The sequence below is a fragment of the Monopterus albus genome, unplaced genomic scaffold (genome assembly GCF_001952655.1).
Source record: "Monopterus albus unplaced genomic scaffold, M_albus_1.0 scaffold137.1, whole genome shotgun sequence".
Lineage (NCBI taxonomy): Eukaryota > Metazoa > Chordata > Actinopteri > Synbranchiformes > Synbranchidae > Monopterus > Monopterus albus.
In genome coordinates this window covers 559,149-578,086 of record NW_018128017.1, presented here as the reverse complement: position 1 = coordinate 578,086, position 18,938 = coordinate 559,149, and the positions used below count along the sequence as shown (strand labels likewise).

The following is an 18,938-nucleotide window of genomic DNA, read 5'->3' as shown; positions in this document are numbered from 1 at the left end:
GGAGGGCTGCAGTGATGGTTGACTTTCTTTGACTTTCTACAACTTTCTCCCATCTCCCGACTGCATCTCTGGAGCTCAGCCACAGTCATCTTTGGGTTCTTCTGTACTTCTCTCACCAAGGCTCTTCTCCCCCGATAGCTCAGTTTGGCCGTACGGCCAGCTCTAGGAAGGGTTCTGGTTGTCCCAAACGTCGTCCATTTAAGGATTGTGGAGGCCACTGTCCTCTTGGGAATCTTAAGTGCAGCAGAAATTTTTTTGTAACCTTGGCCATATCTGTGCCTTGCCACAATTCTGTCTCTGAGCTCTTCAGGCAGTTCCTTTGACCTCATGATTCTCATTTGCTCTGACATGCACTGTGAGCTGTAGGGTCTTATATAGACAGGTGTGTGGCTTTTCCTAATCACGTCCAATCAGTATAATCAAACACAGCTGGACTCAAATGAAGGTGTAGAACCATCTCTGGGATGATCAGAAGAAATGGACAGCACCTAAGTTAAATATATGAGTGTCACAGCAAAGGGTCTGAATACTTATGACCATGTGATATTTCAGTTTTTCTTTTTTAATAAATCTGCAAAAATGTCAAATTCTGTGTTTTTCTGTCAATATGGGGTGCTGTGTGTACATTAATGAGGAAAAAAATGAACTTAAATGATTTTAGCATATGGCTGCAATATAACAAATAGTGAAACATTTAAGGGGGTCTGAATACTTTCTGTACCCACTGTAAATGCTGGGTGCATTTTAATGACACACACTGGTCTTTGTATCACTGCTTTCTAGTACCATAGGTTCAGAGACTAGGTTCCATTTGTATTCAGGTCATTTCTGGACCATTTATCTAGTCTAAATAATGCACAGAATATCTGGTGTATTTAAGGGTAAAGCCATTATATTAATACTTTCAGGAAAATGATAGAATAACATTTTTTTCATATGCTGAAACTGTTTTGGTCACTGTTAACATTTCTCCGGTTCACACTGGCACTAAAGAAATCCTTTCACAGCACAATTATACTGGGAATGACAAGGGCAAAAATCTAGTTTTCATTCTTTGCAAAATGATTTCTAGACTTCATCCAAAGCTTTATGAGGATTCAGCAAAATGACCTATTGAGTGGTTATCTTCTAAAGTTAGTTTTCTCACTACCCTGGGCAGTGGAGGGAAGGTTCCACTTGATTTGGTTCAGACTGCCTAAGCCACATGGTCTTCAGCTGAACTTGTACATTTCACACAGAACAAGGCCTGCTGATGTCTTCCATTCAAATCTTACTGGGATCTTCACAGGCTCCTCGGCCAGCACAGACAGGATGAACCTATCCTTTAAACCTTAGTCAGTAAGGATGATGTTTTGTTTGAGGTAGTGTTATTTCTAACACCTAGGGCCCACACAAAGTGCACTGAGCAGCAGTTGGAGCATAGTTTATCGAAACACCTACCAATGTCTTTGGCTTTAGCTGCAATTGGCCTGCGCAGATCCTTGACAAACTTCTTGGCGTCCAGGCGGATCTCGATGATGTTATTCAGAAGAGCAAAGAGTGGAGCCAGAGGGAAGGAGGCCACAAAAAGAGTCACCATCCCAAACTGGATGACTAACAAACAGACGACAGGAGAAATGAGTAGAAGTTACTGGATGAACACAATTCAGTACTGGAATGCTAGACAGACTGTGAACCACCAAGTTTGGGTGACATGATAAAAGTTAAAACATGTTAAATGCAGTGGGGGACAATAGATTACTGGTAACACAAGGAATACAAATAGCCTGTTCGACTCAGCTGATCACTCATGAATCCAGCTGGGTTGATAGTGGTGTCTTTGTGTGCTTTTTACACCTATTGGATTTATATGGAAGCAGGATCAGCAGGCAGCTGGTGCTGAATGACAGTGCAATGCAGCTGAAGCAACCCCATTAGGAAAGAGGAATTAGGAACGCTTTTGCTGGTTGGCAGTTAATTTGCTACTGTAAAACTCCATATTAACTACTATTAATGCTTCAAAAAATTAAGTTTCTCATGTTGCATATATATTTATGGTGTAAACTTTAGGTTTGAAGGCTCTGCATTAGGCAGAGCAGAGGTCATAGGTTAGATTAAGGTTGGGGTCAAGTTAAGCATCATAAAACATGACTGGCTAGGTTTAGGCTGAAGGTGAGGTTCACTCTGGCATATGGAGAAACATATCTAACAGATTCCACCTCCACCACGATCTATTGCTGAGTCTTGGTATCTAAGCCTGAATTAAGCTCTGTAGCTGTTGGGGTGCTGCATGTGCACCCTCTGTTGACTTGGCAGCCAACTGAATGTTTGTGCACTCATGTTCAAACTCACTCATCTCCATGTACTCTGGGTTGAGGCCAACAAAAGGACCCAGGAAGTGGTCCTTCTCGTAGCGCTGCAGAGTTTCATTCAGTTCCTCCTCTTGCTTTGAGTCCAACTCTGACTTCCTCTTCCGGAGCAGTTTCTTCAGCTTCCTGCACATGCCAACAGCCAAGGGTGGAGATAACTTCAGCTAGTTAATAGAGCCTGATTTGCACTTTGCAGTAAAAATGAGACTGTTCTTGCATGAGGCCCAAGTGCCTGGTGAGAAACACTAAATGTTAATATCCAAGTGTTTATGAAAACTCATCAGTTTAATTCATTCTCTTACTGGTAGGGTTACAAAGTAACACACTGTGGACATAACATGCATCTTTGACACATATTACATAAACTTAAAATGTAAAGTTTTAATTGCATTTTTACACAATCTTTACTTTGACTGAAGTGAATTCAAAGCAGCAGCATTTATGAGTTTTGATATTTTTAAACTGCTTTGATCCTTCTGCATCTTAGTGAAATGTTATCTATTATTGCACACTTCTATTACAGTACACTGCAGTGATGAACCAAGACAGAAAATCTAAGACTGACACAGTTCAACAAGGTGTTGTCTCCTTTCCATTTAGTGTGTCTGAAAACCAGGCAGGCATTTCAACGATTCGACTCAGATGCAAGTACAGCTGAGTGCATATAGTGACTTTCTGAACCCACATGTGGTTTTCTTTGTGTTAGTGCCATGTGAAAGACTGTGTTTGAACATGTTGCACATTGTGTGCTTTGCACTTACGGTATGCCAATCTCAAACAGGTTGTTCTGGATGAGCTGCTTGCCTAACATGGTGATGCACAACTGGATGCACAGCTCCATGAGGCAGCCTGCGTGAGCGCACTGGGGAGAGAGAAAGCTAAGATGCATCAGAAGTGGCCAGGAAATCAAACTGAGGCAGAAGAGCACAAAGTTGACAGTGGAGACTGGAAAGTCAAGTTCAAACAAGTGCAAGCAACACAAAGGCAAAGCCCCGTGTTTATAGAAGTTCAGAATATTAAAATACTGGTTCAGAAGAGTACATACTGCAACATGTTTGCTTTCACATCCGTAATAAAGGCTTGTATTTGACTGAGGCTTTACTAGTGATATTCTGTTTCTAATTGCCAATTAACCACATGAAAACACCACTGAATGTGTCCTACTAACAAGTTCTGTGTGTATCCAAAGCCTCAAATATTTTTTTTAAATTTATTTGGTGACATCAATTTGGAAAATCAACAACCACAGCTTTTAGGTTGAGGTGCATTTAGTGTGACTTACCTCCTCCATTCTATACGATCCAACAACATACAAGTAGTTTCCAGGTCGCCCAACAAGCCTGTGGACCAAACATAACCATCGCAAGTCAGATGAGGAAAGCAGCTAGTGTACAGTATGTTTGTGCTGACAATACAGTGTACAGTAAAACATGCTCATGGATACTGTGTTTTGGATTAAAGTGTCTACCAAATGGCAGCTGAGAGCAGCAACAGATCTAAATTACTCAACAAAACAGCAGCAGAGAGAAGTCATTCTTTTACCTGCCCCTAAAAAAGGCCAAGTAGACAATGGGTGTGAAGGCATTGACAAACTTCAAGATAAAGGTTTTGAAGATGAGGCGCTCTTCAAAGCTCTTGTCTGTCTTTGGAACCTCTAAAAAGAGACAATGTGTGACTTTCCCGGTACATATGAATTCATCCAGTAGGTGGTTACAAAAGCCTGTGGCAGTTCTCATTAAACTGACAATTTTCCCTTGATTGTCTTTACTTTTCTAGATGTCTGGTTGTAATTCTCTTCATGAGCCATTTTCAATGCAACACATTTATAAATGAACACCAGCTTGTGCTGGAATATATTTACTGTAGCATTTGCTGTAGGTGTCAAATAAACCTGTATACAGTACATACACATAAGATGAAATAACAACAACAAATATGTGCTATTGAGAAACTTTTACATTTTTGTATTAAACACCAAACAAAGATTGGAGCTTTAAATGGTTTCTCTATTCCTACAAACACATTTGCTTGGTATAAGGATACCTCTGATCCAGCAAGTCTGTAGTCAGAAGCTAATGGTCTGAGAATCATTGATGCATTAAGTGAAATGTGCCTCACCCAGTGTGGTGAGCCAGCGGGCGATGGCACCATAGATTTCATCTAAGACGATGATGATGATGAGGTTGATGATGGCGGCAGTGGTTTTGACAGTTGCTCGGATGTTGGCCCGTGCTGCAGGGTAGGAGCTCATGTGCAGTGCTGCCCTAATGCTAATCCGGTACAGGATGACCCCGAAGACTATGGCAAAAGTCACAGTAATCTAAAGCAGAGAGAAGGAGGAGAGCACCCAGTCTGGCAATCTGCTGATAATCTGACTAAACAACAAAGGCGAGGAAGACATGCAGAGTCTGAGCAGGTGAAATATTCTTCCTCACTTTGTTTCTCCTCTGTTTGTCTCTCTTTGGCTGTGTCCATGTGCATGGGCATGCTGGAAAAGAGAGAATGCAGCCTTCTGTATGTGCTGAATCAGTGTAGTGTGTCCTCTCTCTCTCTCTCTCTCTCCCTGTACCTTTCTGCAGGTTGCCCTGGCTCTGGAACTCGACATCTCTGATGAGCAGTCACTGGCCATATCAACCTGACCAGTGTTTGATTGTTTGTTGTGTCTTGTTGCTTTTCTTCTTTTGTCTCTCCTCTATCCACTCACCCCAACCGGTCGAGGCAGAAGGCCACCCACCAAGAGCCGGGGTCTGTCAGAGGTTTCTTCCGTTAAAGGGAGTTTTTCCTCCCCACTGTCGCCAAGTGCTGCTCAAGGGGGATTTGTTGGGTTTTCCTCTATAATACTATAAGGTCTAGACCTTCCTGCATAAAGTGCCCTGACATGACTGTCGCTGTGAATCTCAATTTAACATTTTATCTTCATTTTGTCTTAACTGATTTTATTCTGTTTTGAATTCTTGTCGTTTTAAATGGTCTTAATGTTTTTCTTTGCCTATCTAAAGCAATTTCAATTGCCTCTGTGTATGAAATATGTTATATAAATAAAGCTGCTTTGCTTTACCACAGAAGATATTTGAGCTGGAACCTTGCTGTCCCTCAGTGTTGTGTTTTCTCAAGGTGATTAAAGTGATATTATTGCTTCAGATTTCCTGCATGTGTTAGAAATCCACAGTGTGCTGATGTAACACTGGAGGTAGACTGTTGAGACTCACCAGAAAACACATCGTGCCCACAATTAACAAGTAAGCTGGTAGTCTGTCTGTACATGTCAGCTTCACCTTTTGGTCCTTCTCACCCTAAAACACACACACACACACTTATGTAGAGGACATAAAGGAAACAGCATGTCTAAAACATTAACCACATCTCCAGCTGAGCATTACAGCTGTATGTATGTTAATATGTGTGTTTCTACTGCCATAGCCTCATGTCTTCCTGTCAATAGCAATTCTTTATGTCATGGGCACGCAGAAACACACAGCACACACACCACAGACATACACACACACTAGGTGGCTCCTGTGAAGCACAGCTAATTCTGTCCTGGGATATCATGTCACCTTCAAGTCTACTGAGAACTGAGTCACATAGTCTGTGTGTGTGTTTTTTGTGTGTGTGTCCTCATGTATTTGATGAAATTGAAGATGTTGGTACAAGACAAACAGAAAAGGCTGATAATCGACATGAACACAACTCTGAACCTCGGCTGCACTTCTCTAGGACATGCCATGTTATACATATGGTCTTTTTAGTCCATACAAACCTGTTTCGATGTTTGATCAGCACACTGTCAGCTGGACGGTGTGTTTTGAATGTAGCTGTGGAATATTTTAAAGAAGTCTGAAACGGACGGACTCTGTAACTCAACCTAGTGTAATCATTTTGGTGAGGTTAAGATGATCAAATAAAACAACCTGATAAAGATGATAACAGTGTACCACTCTCAACAGTATGCAATCCTACAGTATAAAGGATGCAGCAAGCTCTGTAAAGAGCCTTCGGCCAAAATCAGCCTGACATAAGAGGAACGGTGCAGAGATAAATAAATGAATTATTTCATTCACCACCACCTGGTAGTGGCGTTGTCTCCTTTTTTTTTTTTTACAGGAAAGTAGCTACCATTTATATGTAAATAATCAACAATCAATCATCCAATGGATAAAATTAACACTTAGAAGTAGCACAATATGTGATAAATAAAACACATTTGTTAGATAAATAACGAAAGCCTGCTATAATAAGTGACTTACAAGATGGCATTTCTTAAGACCACTCATGTGAATGTTCATGTACAGGATGGTTTAAACACACATTTAAACGTCTTACCAAATCATTTTTACCTTAGTGTTTGAACGTTCCTGTTTCATTCTCTTTTTCGTGACCTGCAGCTCATACTCCGCTCGGTAGTGGTCCTGGAAGACAAACCAGTTTAGATGAAACCACTGTATATTTGTAAGCAGTAAGTGAACAAATCAGTAAACAGTAGGAAGGATCCTTATGTCATTTCAGAATGGAGACAGAAATGAAGTTAATATCCCGTTAGCATGAAGCCTTGCAGAATTAGCATGTGTTTAAGTGAGAGTACAGCACTCTGTGAGAAAGGAGAGAAAGGTACTGACTGATCGGGGAAAGATTCAGAAGAGGACATCAATCTCAGAACAAACCAGCTGAGTGTTGCAAAAGTACAACCATTAACTCAGAGAAACGCAAGTAGCTGTGGACAGTTGTAGCTTGTTATTGTGTGCAAAAGGTGAGAGGAGCGTTAAAGTGAAGCTTGATAATCAAACATTTACTATAACTTTACTATATTTACTATAACTGTGACAGAGGAGCTGAGTACCCAACGCTGCTGAGTTCCACATTCAACTACCTGCACACTGACGAGGAAATGCCACCTAAAGCAAATAGAGAAGCGAAAACTGACGAGGACTATGTTACACTCTTGAATAGGGAAGCGAAAACTGACGAGGACTATGTTACACTCTTGAATAGGGAAGCGAAAACTGACGAGGACTATGTTACACTCTTGAATAGGGAAGCGAAAACTGACGAGGACTATGTTACACTCTTGAATAGGGAAGCGAAAACTGACGAGGACTATGTTACACTCTTGAATAGGGAAGCGAAAACTGACGAGGACTATGTTACACTCTTGAATAGGGAAGCGAAAACTGACGAGGACTATGTTACACTCTTGAATAGGGAAGCGAAAACTGACGAGGACTATGTTACACTCTTGAATAGGGAAGCGAAAACTGACGAGGACTATGTTACACTCTTGAATAGGGAAGCGAAAACTGACGAGGACTATGTTACACTCTTGAATAGGGAAGCGAAAACTGACGAGGACTATGTTACACTCTTGCAGGTAATTGAACTATTGCAGCAGAAGGAGATGTACACTGTGTTGCTGAATCAACAACAAGAACGTTTCAAAGGTTTCGTCAAAGTCATCATGTTAGACTGGATTCATTGGCTAGAGAACTGCAGGATATAAAAACATGTCTACGGTTTACACAAAAAGAAATAGACGATATTAAGGCCTTTACCGGGAAACCCCGGGAAATTGGACGAGCACAACAATGCGTTGCAGTCTGACGTCTACAAAACGTGTGAAAGTTTAATGGCAATTACCGATAAAATAGAGTATTTGGAAGGTCAATCCAGGCGGAATAACCTGGTTTTCGAGGGGATAACGGAGACATCTGGAGAAAGCTGGGCGGACACGGAGCTGAAGGTGAAGAATGTTTTGAAAGAGAAGTTTCAAATTCAACAGGACATGGAGATTGAGCGTGCTCATCGAGTGGGGAGGCCTACCGAACAAGGACCAAGGTCCGTGGTGATGAAGTTCATGCGGTATAAGGACCGATTATACATACTGCAACGCTCAAAGCTTCTGAGAGGCTCTAACATTTTCATAAATGAGGATTTTACCGATTCTGTGAGGAGGAAACGGAAGGAGCTGATGCCGAAGTTACGAGAGGCACGTGCTAGGGGTGACATCGCGTACCTTCGTTACGATAGATTGGTGGTACACTCCAGAACTAATACACCAAAACAAGGAGAGGATAATCAATAGTCATTCAGGTACACCGATGATTGAATCTTCAAAGAGCTCTGGCATCAACACTCAGGTATGACAACTCTGCATGGCAACAAACACGAACTGCTAACAATGTGAGGGGCATGGATTTTGAACTAGATGGATATGATATGATATGGTATGCATAAATAGAGAAACGAAGTTGGGAGGTGGTGTGGCTCTGTATGTAGATAAAAACTTTAGATATAAGATAATGGACAAGTTGTCAACAGCAGTGGATAATTTGTTGGAATGTGTAACAGTAGCAATATTAATGGAAAATAAGAAAAACATCTTAATAAGTTGCATATACAGAGCTCCAGGCACAAGTAATAAATACTTTTAAGGACTGGTTTGAAGGAAATTACACAACAATAAGTAATAAAGTAATGTTTATATGTGGTGATTTTAATATTGATCTGTTAAATCCCAATAAGCATAAAAGAACTGATGAATTTATTAATGTATTGTACAGCTGTAGTCTATATCCCAAAATTACAAGACCCAGTAGAATAACTACTCATAATGAAACATTAATTGATAATATATTTACAAATAATATTGATAATAGAATCACAAGTGGATTACTTATAAATGATATTAGTGATCATCTACCAGCATTTGGGTATTATAGAAAATGAAGACCAAATACTAATCCCATATACAAGCGGGTGATAAATGAAGATTAAAAGGTTATTAAAAGAGGACTTTATGGGTCAGGACTGGGAATCGGTATATAGGGAAGGAGACCCGATGACAAAGGGCAGCCCTGCCGGAGTCCAACATGCACTGGAAACAAGTCTGACTTACTGCCGGCAATGCGAACCAAGCTCCTGCTCCGGTCGTACAGGGACGGGACGGCCCTTAGCAAAGGGCCCCGGACCCCGTACTTGTTATGTAAAAGCAAAGGGCCCCGGACCCCGTACTTGTACATGCAGCGTGAAGTGAGTGTCTGTGCACCCATTTAACAGCAGCAATTTCAGTCTGCAGTAGGCCAAGAGGAACGAAGTGCTATGTATAAAGAGGAAACAGCATCAGCGTCATTTTTCTGTCTACAGCAAACAAACTTTTGTTAAACTGCAATTAGTTCAAAATGGAGCTGCCAAGATTTTGGTGGCAGGAAACAAGAGCACATCACACCTACTTTAGCATCTTTGCAATGGTTGCCACGACTTTTTTTGACAGATTTTAAAATTGATCTTCTTGCTTTTTAAAACCATAATAGGGAGTCCTGTCAACTCAGCTGCCAACAGTGGACATAAAAAAACAGAGACAGTATTGACCTGAGAGGCCACACCAACAAAGGGCCTCAGGGATGGCCAGCATCAGGATGAACCTCAGAGAAACAGATAGGAGCTGCAGAAAATCATTAAAGAGATGAAGAAGATGTCGAGTGGAAAGACCTGAGGATAACTGTTAGACACCTTGAGGGAGAAAAGCTTAGTGTGAGGTAACAGCAGCCGCAGAATGAATCTAGAAGAGAGTCAAAAAGAAGGAATGTAAATTTAAATATGAGACAGCAAGAAGTAAAGCAAGTTAAATTCAAACCTTGTTTTCCTCCTGTAAAATACACCACACACAAAAACACACAGAGAAGCTGTCAGTCAGCAGTCATTGTTAGAGTAAAACATGACAGACAAACAAAACGTCTTTCATATAAAAGAAAGGGCACTGTGTCATTTCATGAAAAAGAATATTCAGTACTGATGTTTAAGGCTGCGATGTTTGTGTGGGGACATTTATGCTGGGGGCTGACTCACTTCAAGTGCAATCAAAAGACAGAGGAGGCACATTTATATGCATATGATGACCTCTGCCTTTATGTCAGCCTTATTACTTTGTGACTGTGCTTTTAAGTTAAGTGCAGTGAAAACCATTTTTATTCTTCACATCTGTTATTATGAGTTATTACTAGGAGTTGAAAATATTACTATATAGAAACACTGTAGAGCACTTTGCAGGATTTAGAATTAGACTGGAGATGCTGGAGACTAACAGATGTTTATAGAAATATAAAGAGGGTGGCTCGTCCAAGTTCTGTATTCCTGCTTTGTTCTATCAGCAATATCCTCAGTGTTACTGAGCATAGAAATGCAGAACTCTCCTGCATAAGTTATGACCCCTACTTTGAATTATTTCTACTCTATTTCTCAAAATCATCTGTAAGGTTCTGTCTGTTTTGGAATGGCAGGTGGCTCAAAATACTATAATACCCATGACCCTCTGCTGCTGTTGCCACAGAAAAGAAGCCAGTCAGAGGCACAAATCAGAGTGGTACAGTGAACTGAAAACATTTTGTTGGAAGTTGGAAACAAAACATGGCACCAAAGTCTCTGAATTCATTCCAAACTCACCCTGAATTTACATGTGAACTGGTTTAAGCTGCAAAATGTGTTTTCAGTTCCCTCAGCTACACATTTTGAAGGTTCCAGCCATGGTTAGTGCAACAAGTAACAGAGATTGACTGATGAAACGCATATTTTCAAACACCTAAATAACTCTACAATAGTTACATTTCTTTGTCATGGTTTGGACTTGCGTCCTGTTTGTACTTTTATTTTGAAGGCATTTCCTGTTCCATGTTATCCCACTTTTCTCAGCTTTACTTTGGCCATTGATTACCTCTAATTATCTTGCCCTGTTGCTCACTGTCTTCATGCCTCAGCCTTTATATTTCCTTCATCTCCCTCAGTCGGATCACTGGTTCATCTGTGCACCATGCTTCGCTTTTGCTCCTGCTTTTTGCCTCCTTCATCACGATCTTCTCCTGTTTGTTGGACTCCTGTCTTCCCTGTCTTCTATACTTTGTGCCTCATCTCTGGGCTTTGGATTTTGATTGTTTAGGACTCACGCTTTCTATGGTATTTGGTTCAATGCATCCTTTGTTCTCTTTGCTTGTTAGTCTTGTTACTTATGTTTTTCATCTCCTGGTATCGCTCCTTGACGGTGCTAGTTGGTTTGCTATATTTCTGTACTTTTGCATTGCATTTAGTCAAGTAGAGTTTTCGAGTTTGATGATATTTCAGAGTCATTGGCTTTCTGTGGTTGAGATTAAAGCCCTGCCTTCTTCTGAACTTCATCTGTGTCTGCATTTGGGTTGACTTTTAATTAATGTAGCCTGGCGGTAAACATGTACTAAGAGGAGATAAATAAACAACTAAGTCGGCCTGAGTCGGCACATGCCTACATGAGTCACTACCTCCATTTGTCTTAAGAATACAAACAGAAAGAACTCAGAAAAAGAACAGAACAAATAAAGAAGAGGAATCTCCAAAGTCTGCATCTCTTCTATCTTTCATCCGAGTGTTTTTGTGTTTTTCTGAATCGTATGCTCACATCGCCACAAGAAGTTTTTTAGCAACAGCATAGTGATTTTTGCACCTTTCCAATGCAACCCGGCAGGAAACTGACCTCAAGAAAAGTGCGTCAAATTTGAATAATTTTTGGCCAAAGTTTTTGCAAATAGAATTTTTAGTAGCAAAGTCGAAAGCCGAGTTTACTTAAGCCAAATCATTTGTTAAGCTCTGAAGACACCATCAAAATGCTCCTGTGACAATCATTTCAATTTATACAAGTTTTTTCCTCGAGACATCACCAAGCACCACAAACACAGAGGGGCTCTGGCAAAACCAGGTTTCGACACAGATCCAGCTGTATACACGGAACCCCTTCTGAGCTTGCAGCTTCGAACGGCGTTCTTGAACTTTGGACCTCCACAGATGTCTATTCAGCCCCAAAAAGGCTTCATAACCCAGCACTTCTCCTTCCCTGGCTACATGAGCCCTGACTAAAAACACAGTCAGTCCAGGAGCATCAGCCACATGAGAGGACATTCACTGAGAAATATTAGCATCTCCACTGAAGTGCTCAAGGGAACAGAGTTCTTAAAAAAAAGCTGATAGATCTGTTGCAAGCTGCTTTAAAAAATCCCTGCCAAATCTAGTGAGAAAATCATTAATTTAGCAACACTGAGCCTGGCTCCATCCAAAGATACAAACATCTGTCAGCCAACACCTCTAAAGAACACTCATCAACATATTATAGGTTGTTTAATTCACACAAAAAGGAAACCACTCACTCACCTAAAGAGGTTAAAGCATGTACTGTAACTCCCTGTAAACCATAACTTGTCCTCTTTGTATTTCAGTTAATGTATGTACTGAACAAACAGGATATAAAATGTTAATCACTGTGTTTTAGATGTGCTGGTAGGTGATTTTAGCTACAGTAGTTGTTTCCCTTTGTTTCCTGTTTTATGTTCAGCTAAGCTAACTGGCTCTTGGCTGAAGCTTCATATTTAGTGTGCAGACAAGAGCAGCATGAATGTCATCATCTACATTTGACCCATAAAGCCAAAACTCTTATTTCTTAAAATGACATATTGTTTTCAACCATACACTCACTTATGTTTATATAAAAAAAGTATTTGTGGTGAAGTCTCACCTGCTCCTCCTCTCCAAAGCCTGTCAGGTCCCAGATATAGTTGAGTCGCATCTGTCGCCTCTTCCAGTGCTCCATGAAGAGGACCGCTACATAGCCAAGCATACACAGCAAACTACACACAGGCTCAAACACACACTTATTACATGTCTGTGGACACTTCTGGCTAAATATGTACTACCACCATCTATAAATAACAGGGGATGTGGAGAGCGAACATGCACGCTTCCATATTGTCATTCATTCTGTACATATTCTTCCTAATCAGGTCTAAAGTAGGTGAATCCAGATGGCTGTCATGCTGTGATTCTGTCTGACGCCATGTTGTGGCTAACATACGGCAGTGTGGTTTGCCAGGACATCAGTGGACAGCTGGCTGTGTGTTTGCTCAGGAGCAGTGTTGTATCACTTACTAATAATAATTCTGCCTATTTTTGCAATTGTAAGTTAAATGTGCACCCAAAGTGCAATAGCTACGTTTTCTGACAAAGCTATATTGAAGGGATTAAATGGCATTATCTGTTAACTGAAGAGGTTTGGAAAATGCTTAGCTGCAAAGCCTGTGTCTGTAATGTTCTGCTCATCTGTTGGTCTTGACCCTTTATTTGCTGTTTGTTCGGTTACATGTGAATGTATCCTTACCCCAGAGGGCCATGAAGATGGAGAATATGACAGTGGCCGGGTTGTCAAAGAGGTGGCTGGCCCGGGCTGTACCACAAGCTGTCACCAGCTTCCAGTAGCTGCAGGCGTGGTCACACAGCGGACACATGGTGATGTTGTTCCTTGAATCACAAATCTCCATACTGACCCCACAGAGGTAGATGGAAGAGATTTATTCAAAGGGGCAAACAACAGTAAACCATAGCAGATGGACTTCAGTTAAAGGCTACATACTGTATAAAGGCTTACAGTTAGGGTGATCATGTTAAAATAATCTATCACAGTAAATTAACTGTACAATGTCATGCTGATATTAATTGTGAAATAGTAAATGCTGTGAAAAAATCAACTGAGAAACTGTTTTTAGATAAATTAACATGGTGGATTTCAACTAATTCAGCAAATGAAATAAAGCTCAATATAAAAGATATGACAAAATTTCAGTTGTCCCATGAATACATTCCATGATCATAAAATCTATCAGATGTGCTCTGTACGTGTGCAGTCTGTAATGACTTGGCATGGCAGTAAACATGCTGTATGTCATTTTGAAGGTATGATGGGTCCTTCCACCAAGATTCATGCCATCCTAACAATGTGCCACTGAGTCCTTCAACCATCTACCAGTGTCTTCTAATCACTTCATTTTGTTTCTGATACAAATCAATTGGTTATAAGAATTACCATGAAGGCATAAACAGTCAGTAACCATCAAACAAAACTAGATTCACATGAATTTGACCATTGATATCAGGCTCAATATGAAACATGCACAAATGTTTTCTTGCAGTAGTGACTGAGACTACTCAAAATGAATAAAGAAAGAATCTATCCATCTAGTCACAAATAACTTTGGAGCAAAGGCTTTTTGTCACTTCTGTTTACAACTAGGCCTGGATATCAAAAACCTCAGTACCTCCTCATATTTTCACATTTTAGAACTTTTTTTGTTAAATAAAAAGAGCCATTGAAAAAATATTAACTTGATGCTGAAACACCAGTTTATATTGGCACCTGTACAATGTAAAACAATCCCCACCCTGTTTTATAAGATTAGTGAGCTGACGCATCAAAACAGTGCTAGATTAGGATGGGTTTACTGTAAGTTTGTGCATCAAAATCAGTTCACATATGAACCTCAGTGACCTCAGTACACTGATGTCAGGAGACTTGTTTTACAACTTCATTGCTTCAGCAAGAAGAGACCGAAAAGACTTGTAAACAGAATGGGAGAAAAATATTTTAGAAACTATTTGGTTTGGCAATAGATGAAAAACAAAAACATATGCAAGGTGAAATGTGTTTGTGTCTGTACCTAGGTATGTTATCATCGACAGTGGCACAGCCGTAGAGGAATACAATGACTCCAATGATGGATGCAGGGATCAGCATCTGTGTGTAGACTCCTAGCCAGGCAAAATACAGTCCAATCTTCTCTCCAAAATACTTCCTGTGGGAGGAGAAGCTGAAGGTGAAAGCCTCTGCATTTACAGAATCATTACATTAGTGGGAAATGAACTGCTATACTGTGCTACCCATAACAAATTAGATTATGTTTGACATAATTACTGAAGCCTAAATTTGTACATCCCTTTCTACTGTCTGGATGTTGCAAATGATTTGCCCCTCAGCTGCTCATTTGCTCCACTGGCTGCTTTAACCCACTTCCTTGCAAACCAAATCACTTAGTAACACTTAAAGTATGGCTGATGTGATGACTTGGTGATAGGGCATCATTTTGCCAGTTAATTATCAGTGCCACACTCCCTGAGCAGAGTGTACGTGATAAGACATGACACACTCCAGCAAATTAAAAGTAAAGAATGGATTAATAAGGGTCTGGGCAGCAGTCAGGGAGAGAGGGAGAGACTAGGGTGCCTGGGCTCTCTATCTAGGGCCATACCACTAGTTGGCATCATAGACTTTCTCCCTTCCACATGGGATAAGGGGTTTAAAAGGTGGATCGAAAACTGAATTATTGTTATTGGCCAATTATTTGAAGGAAATAAACTAAAATCGTTCTCCCAAATTCAACAGCAGATTGAACTGCCCTTTACTGGGTTTTACAGATGTTTACAAGTCAGGCATTATGTGAAAACCTGCCCGGACTGGGACATGGTCAGAAGAACCCCAACAACAATGGAACGGTCTGTTATAGGTATAACAGAACAACGCATACTAACTAAAAAGATTTCCCACCTCTACAGTATTGTTCAAAATAATAGCAGTACAATGTGACTAACCAGAATAATCCAGGTTTTTAGTATATTTTTTATTGCTACATGGCAAACAAGTTACCAGTAGGTGCAGTAGATTCTCAGAAAGCAAACAAGACCCAGCATTCATGATATGCACGCTCTTAAGGCTGTGCAATTGGGCAATTAGTTGAAAGGGGTGTGTTCAAAAAAATAGCAGTGTCTGCCGTTGACTGTACAAACACAAAACTATGTTGTACAAACGTTTTTGTTTCTAGGATTTAGCAATCCTGTGAATCACTAAACTAATATTTAGTTGTATGACCACAGTTTTTTATAACTGCTTCACATCTGTGTGGCATGGAGTCAACCAACTTGTGGCACCTTTCAGCTGTTATTCCACTCCATGATTCTTTAACAACATTCCACAATTCATTTACATTTCTTGGTTTTGCTTCAGAAACAGCATTTTTGATATCACCCCACAAGTTCTCGATTGGATTAAGGTCCGGGGATTGGGCTGGCCACTCCATAACATTAATTTTGTTGGTTTGGAACCAAGACTTTGCTCGTTTACTAGTGTGTTTGGGGTCATTGTCTTGTTGAAACAACCATTTCAAGGGCATGTCCTCTTCAGCATAAGGCAACATGACCTCTTCAAGTATTTTGACATATGCAAACTGATCCATGATCCCTGGTATGCGATAAATAGGCCCAACACCATAGTAGGAGAAACATGCCCATATCATGATGCTTGCACCACCATGCTTCACTGTCTTCACTGTGTACTGTGGCTTGAATTCAGAGTTTGGGGGTCGTCTCACAAACTGTCTGTGGCCCTTGGACCCAAAAAGAACAATTTTACTCTCATCAGTCCACAAAATGTTCCTCCATTTCTCTTTAGGCCAGTTGATGTGTTCTTTGGCAAATTGTAACCTCTTCTGCACGTGCCTTTTTTTTAACAGAGGGACTTTGCGGGGGATTCTTGAAAATAGATTAGCTTCACACAGACGTCTTCTAACTGTCACAGTACTTACAGTTAACTCCAGACTGTCTTTGATCATCCTGGAGCTGATCATTGGCTGGGCCTTTGCCATTCTGGTTATTCTTCGATCCCTTTTGATGGTTGTTTTCCGTTTTCTTCCACGTCTCTCTGGTTTTGCTCTCCATTTTCAGGCATTGGAGATCATTTTAGCTGAACAGCCTATAATTTTTTGCACCTCTTTATAGGTTTTCCCCTCTCCAATCAACTTTTTAATCAAAGTACGCTGTTCTTCTGAACAATGTCTTGAACGACGCATTTTCCTCAGGCTTTCAAATGCATGTTTAACAAGTGCTGGCTTCATCCTTAAATAGGGGCCACCTGATTCACACCTGTTATTTCACAAAATTGATGACCTCACTGATTGAATGCCACACTGCTATTTTTTTGAACACACCCCTTTCAACTAATTGCCCAATTTCACAGCCTTAAGAGCGTGCATATCATGAATGCTGGGTCTTGTTTGCTTTCTGAGAATCTACTGCACCTACTGGTAACTTGTTTGCCATGTAGCAATAAAAAATATACTAAAAACCTGGATTATTCTGGTTAGTCACATTGTACTGCTATTATTTTGAACAATACTGTATAAGTTTATGTTAACTGCATTGGCTGAAGATAATTTGTATATAAAAGAAGAGTGGGAACTGGAGATGAATGTATGTATGGAAAACAGGATGTGGGAAGACGTGCGCTGGAAGCCAAAAATGAATCAATAGTCAAACCTGGAAAGAATTTGAATGGAAACTGAAATTTAGATATTTTATGACTCCAACCACTCTAAAGTTTAATAGAGATCATACAAAAGCTATGTGCTGGAGAAAATGTGGACCAATAGGGGACATTCTCATATCTTTTGGGACTATAAGGTAATACAGCGATACTGGTAAAGTATAAAAGAAGAAGTAAAAAAAATATTCCTATTGATATTCCCCTAGAACCAATTGATTTTATACTTGGAGTGCCTGAAGAACTGACCAATGAAGACCAAAGCTACTGTATATCTTACATATCCTATTAGTGGTGGCTAGTAAATGATAATAATAAACTAGATGAAAACAACATCACCAAACATAACTCAGTGGACTAAAAAACTAGAACAAGTATACACGATGGGATATACGACAGCCCACCTACAAATGAAGATGGACATTGTCCTATAAAGATGGACTCCAGTGAAGATATACTTTACACTGATATGTCTGTAAATACCTGTCGACTCTGCTTAATGTTAATATTAACAAATCTTTAAAACAAAAGAAATGATACACTCCCGATCTCCTTCCTTCAGCTTAGCGCATGACCTGTGCTTCTGTAGAAAGCATCAGTCTGCTTTGTGTGAGTCCTCATCTGTCTATCTTGCCTGCAGGGTGGTAGCTACTGCTGCTGTGAAAGCACCAGCTGTGGCAGGCATGAGGTGAGAAATGTGTCTTTACTGTAATCCACCTGATGTGTGCGGCAGGAGCACTACTATGGATCTGACCTGATGAGTCCAATGGGCTGGTACTTGTAGAAGACACAGTAGCTGGCCCACTCCTCATACAGCAGCTGTGAAGACAACCAGGGGTCAATAATCACTGTGATTACTAATATATTGTATAACATATTTGTATAACATATTAAAGACACACCATATTCTGCAGTTTTCATGTCTTAGTTCAAGTTCAAAGTTCAAAGTGTTTATTTGTCATATGCAGAGTTAGGAAACATGTTTCCCTGTACAATGAAATTCTTACTTTGCCGTCCACATGAATGCCACAAAATACAAATAAAATATAAAGTAGATAAATAAATAACACAAAATCTAAGGCACTTTAAGCAGCAAATGCAGCAATATAATAATAATAAAAAAAGAATATAATAGAGAATGTATGCTGCATGGGAGCAGCATGTGCAGCAGTCAACAGTTATTGTGCAAACTGAGAATGTAAACAGTACATGACGTATTTCCTGGTAATAAACTCCTCAGCTGTTTAGGAGTCTGATGGCAGAGGGAGAGAAGTTTTTCAGTCTAGTGGTCCTGCATTTCACACTTCTGAACCTCCGGCCAGAGGGTAGGGAGGTGAACAGTCCGTGCTGGAGGTGTGTTGGATCTTTGAGGATGGAGGCAGCTTTCCTGCGCACCCTGCGGTGGTAAATGCTCTGCAGAGTGGGCAGTGGAGGCCTGGGGATGA

General features: G+C 40.4%; 1 protein-coding gene across 3 annotated transcripts in view; it reads right to left on the bottom strand.

The window, feature by feature from the left end:
• Nucleotides 1–18,938, bottom strand: part of ano1a (anoctamin 1, calcium activated chloride channel a) — an 88,073-nt gene that overhangs the window by 6,561 nt on the left and 62,574 nt on the right. For 2 of the 3 annotated variants that reach the window (XM_020613713.1, XM_020613711.1), the window contains exons 10-22: nucleotides 18,248–18,312; nucleotides 14,843–14,977; nucleotides 13,510–13,670; nucleotides 12,871–12,956; nucleotides 9,976–9,987; nucleotides 6,686–6,757; nucleotides 5,558–5,641; nucleotides 4,467–4,668; nucleotides 3,891–4,002; nucleotides 3,631–3,688; nucleotides 3,110–3,210; nucleotides 2,332–2,474; nucleotides 1,441–1,593 (exon numbers count right to left, since the gene is read on the bottom strand). In XM_020613713.1, the coding sequence (XP_020469369.1) occupies nucleotides 1,441–1,593; nucleotides 2,332–2,474; nucleotides 3,110–3,210; nucleotides 3,631–3,688; nucleotides 3,891–4,002; nucleotides 4,467–4,668; nucleotides 5,558–5,641; nucleotides 6,686–6,757; nucleotides 9,976–9,987; nucleotides 12,871–12,956; nucleotides 13,510–13,670; nucleotides 14,843–14,977; nucleotides 18,248–18,312 (1,384 nt within the window). The remainder of the gene's footprint in view (nucleotides 1–1,440; nucleotides 1,594–2,331; nucleotides 2,475–3,109; nucleotides 3,211–3,630; nucleotides 3,689–3,890; nucleotides 4,003–4,466; nucleotides 4,669–5,557; nucleotides 5,642–6,685; nucleotides 6,758–9,975; nucleotides 9,988–12,870; nucleotides 12,957–13,509; nucleotides 13,671–14,842; nucleotides 14,978–18,247; nucleotides 18,313–18,938) is intronic. The other variant, XM_020613712.1, reaches the window with a different exon arrangement.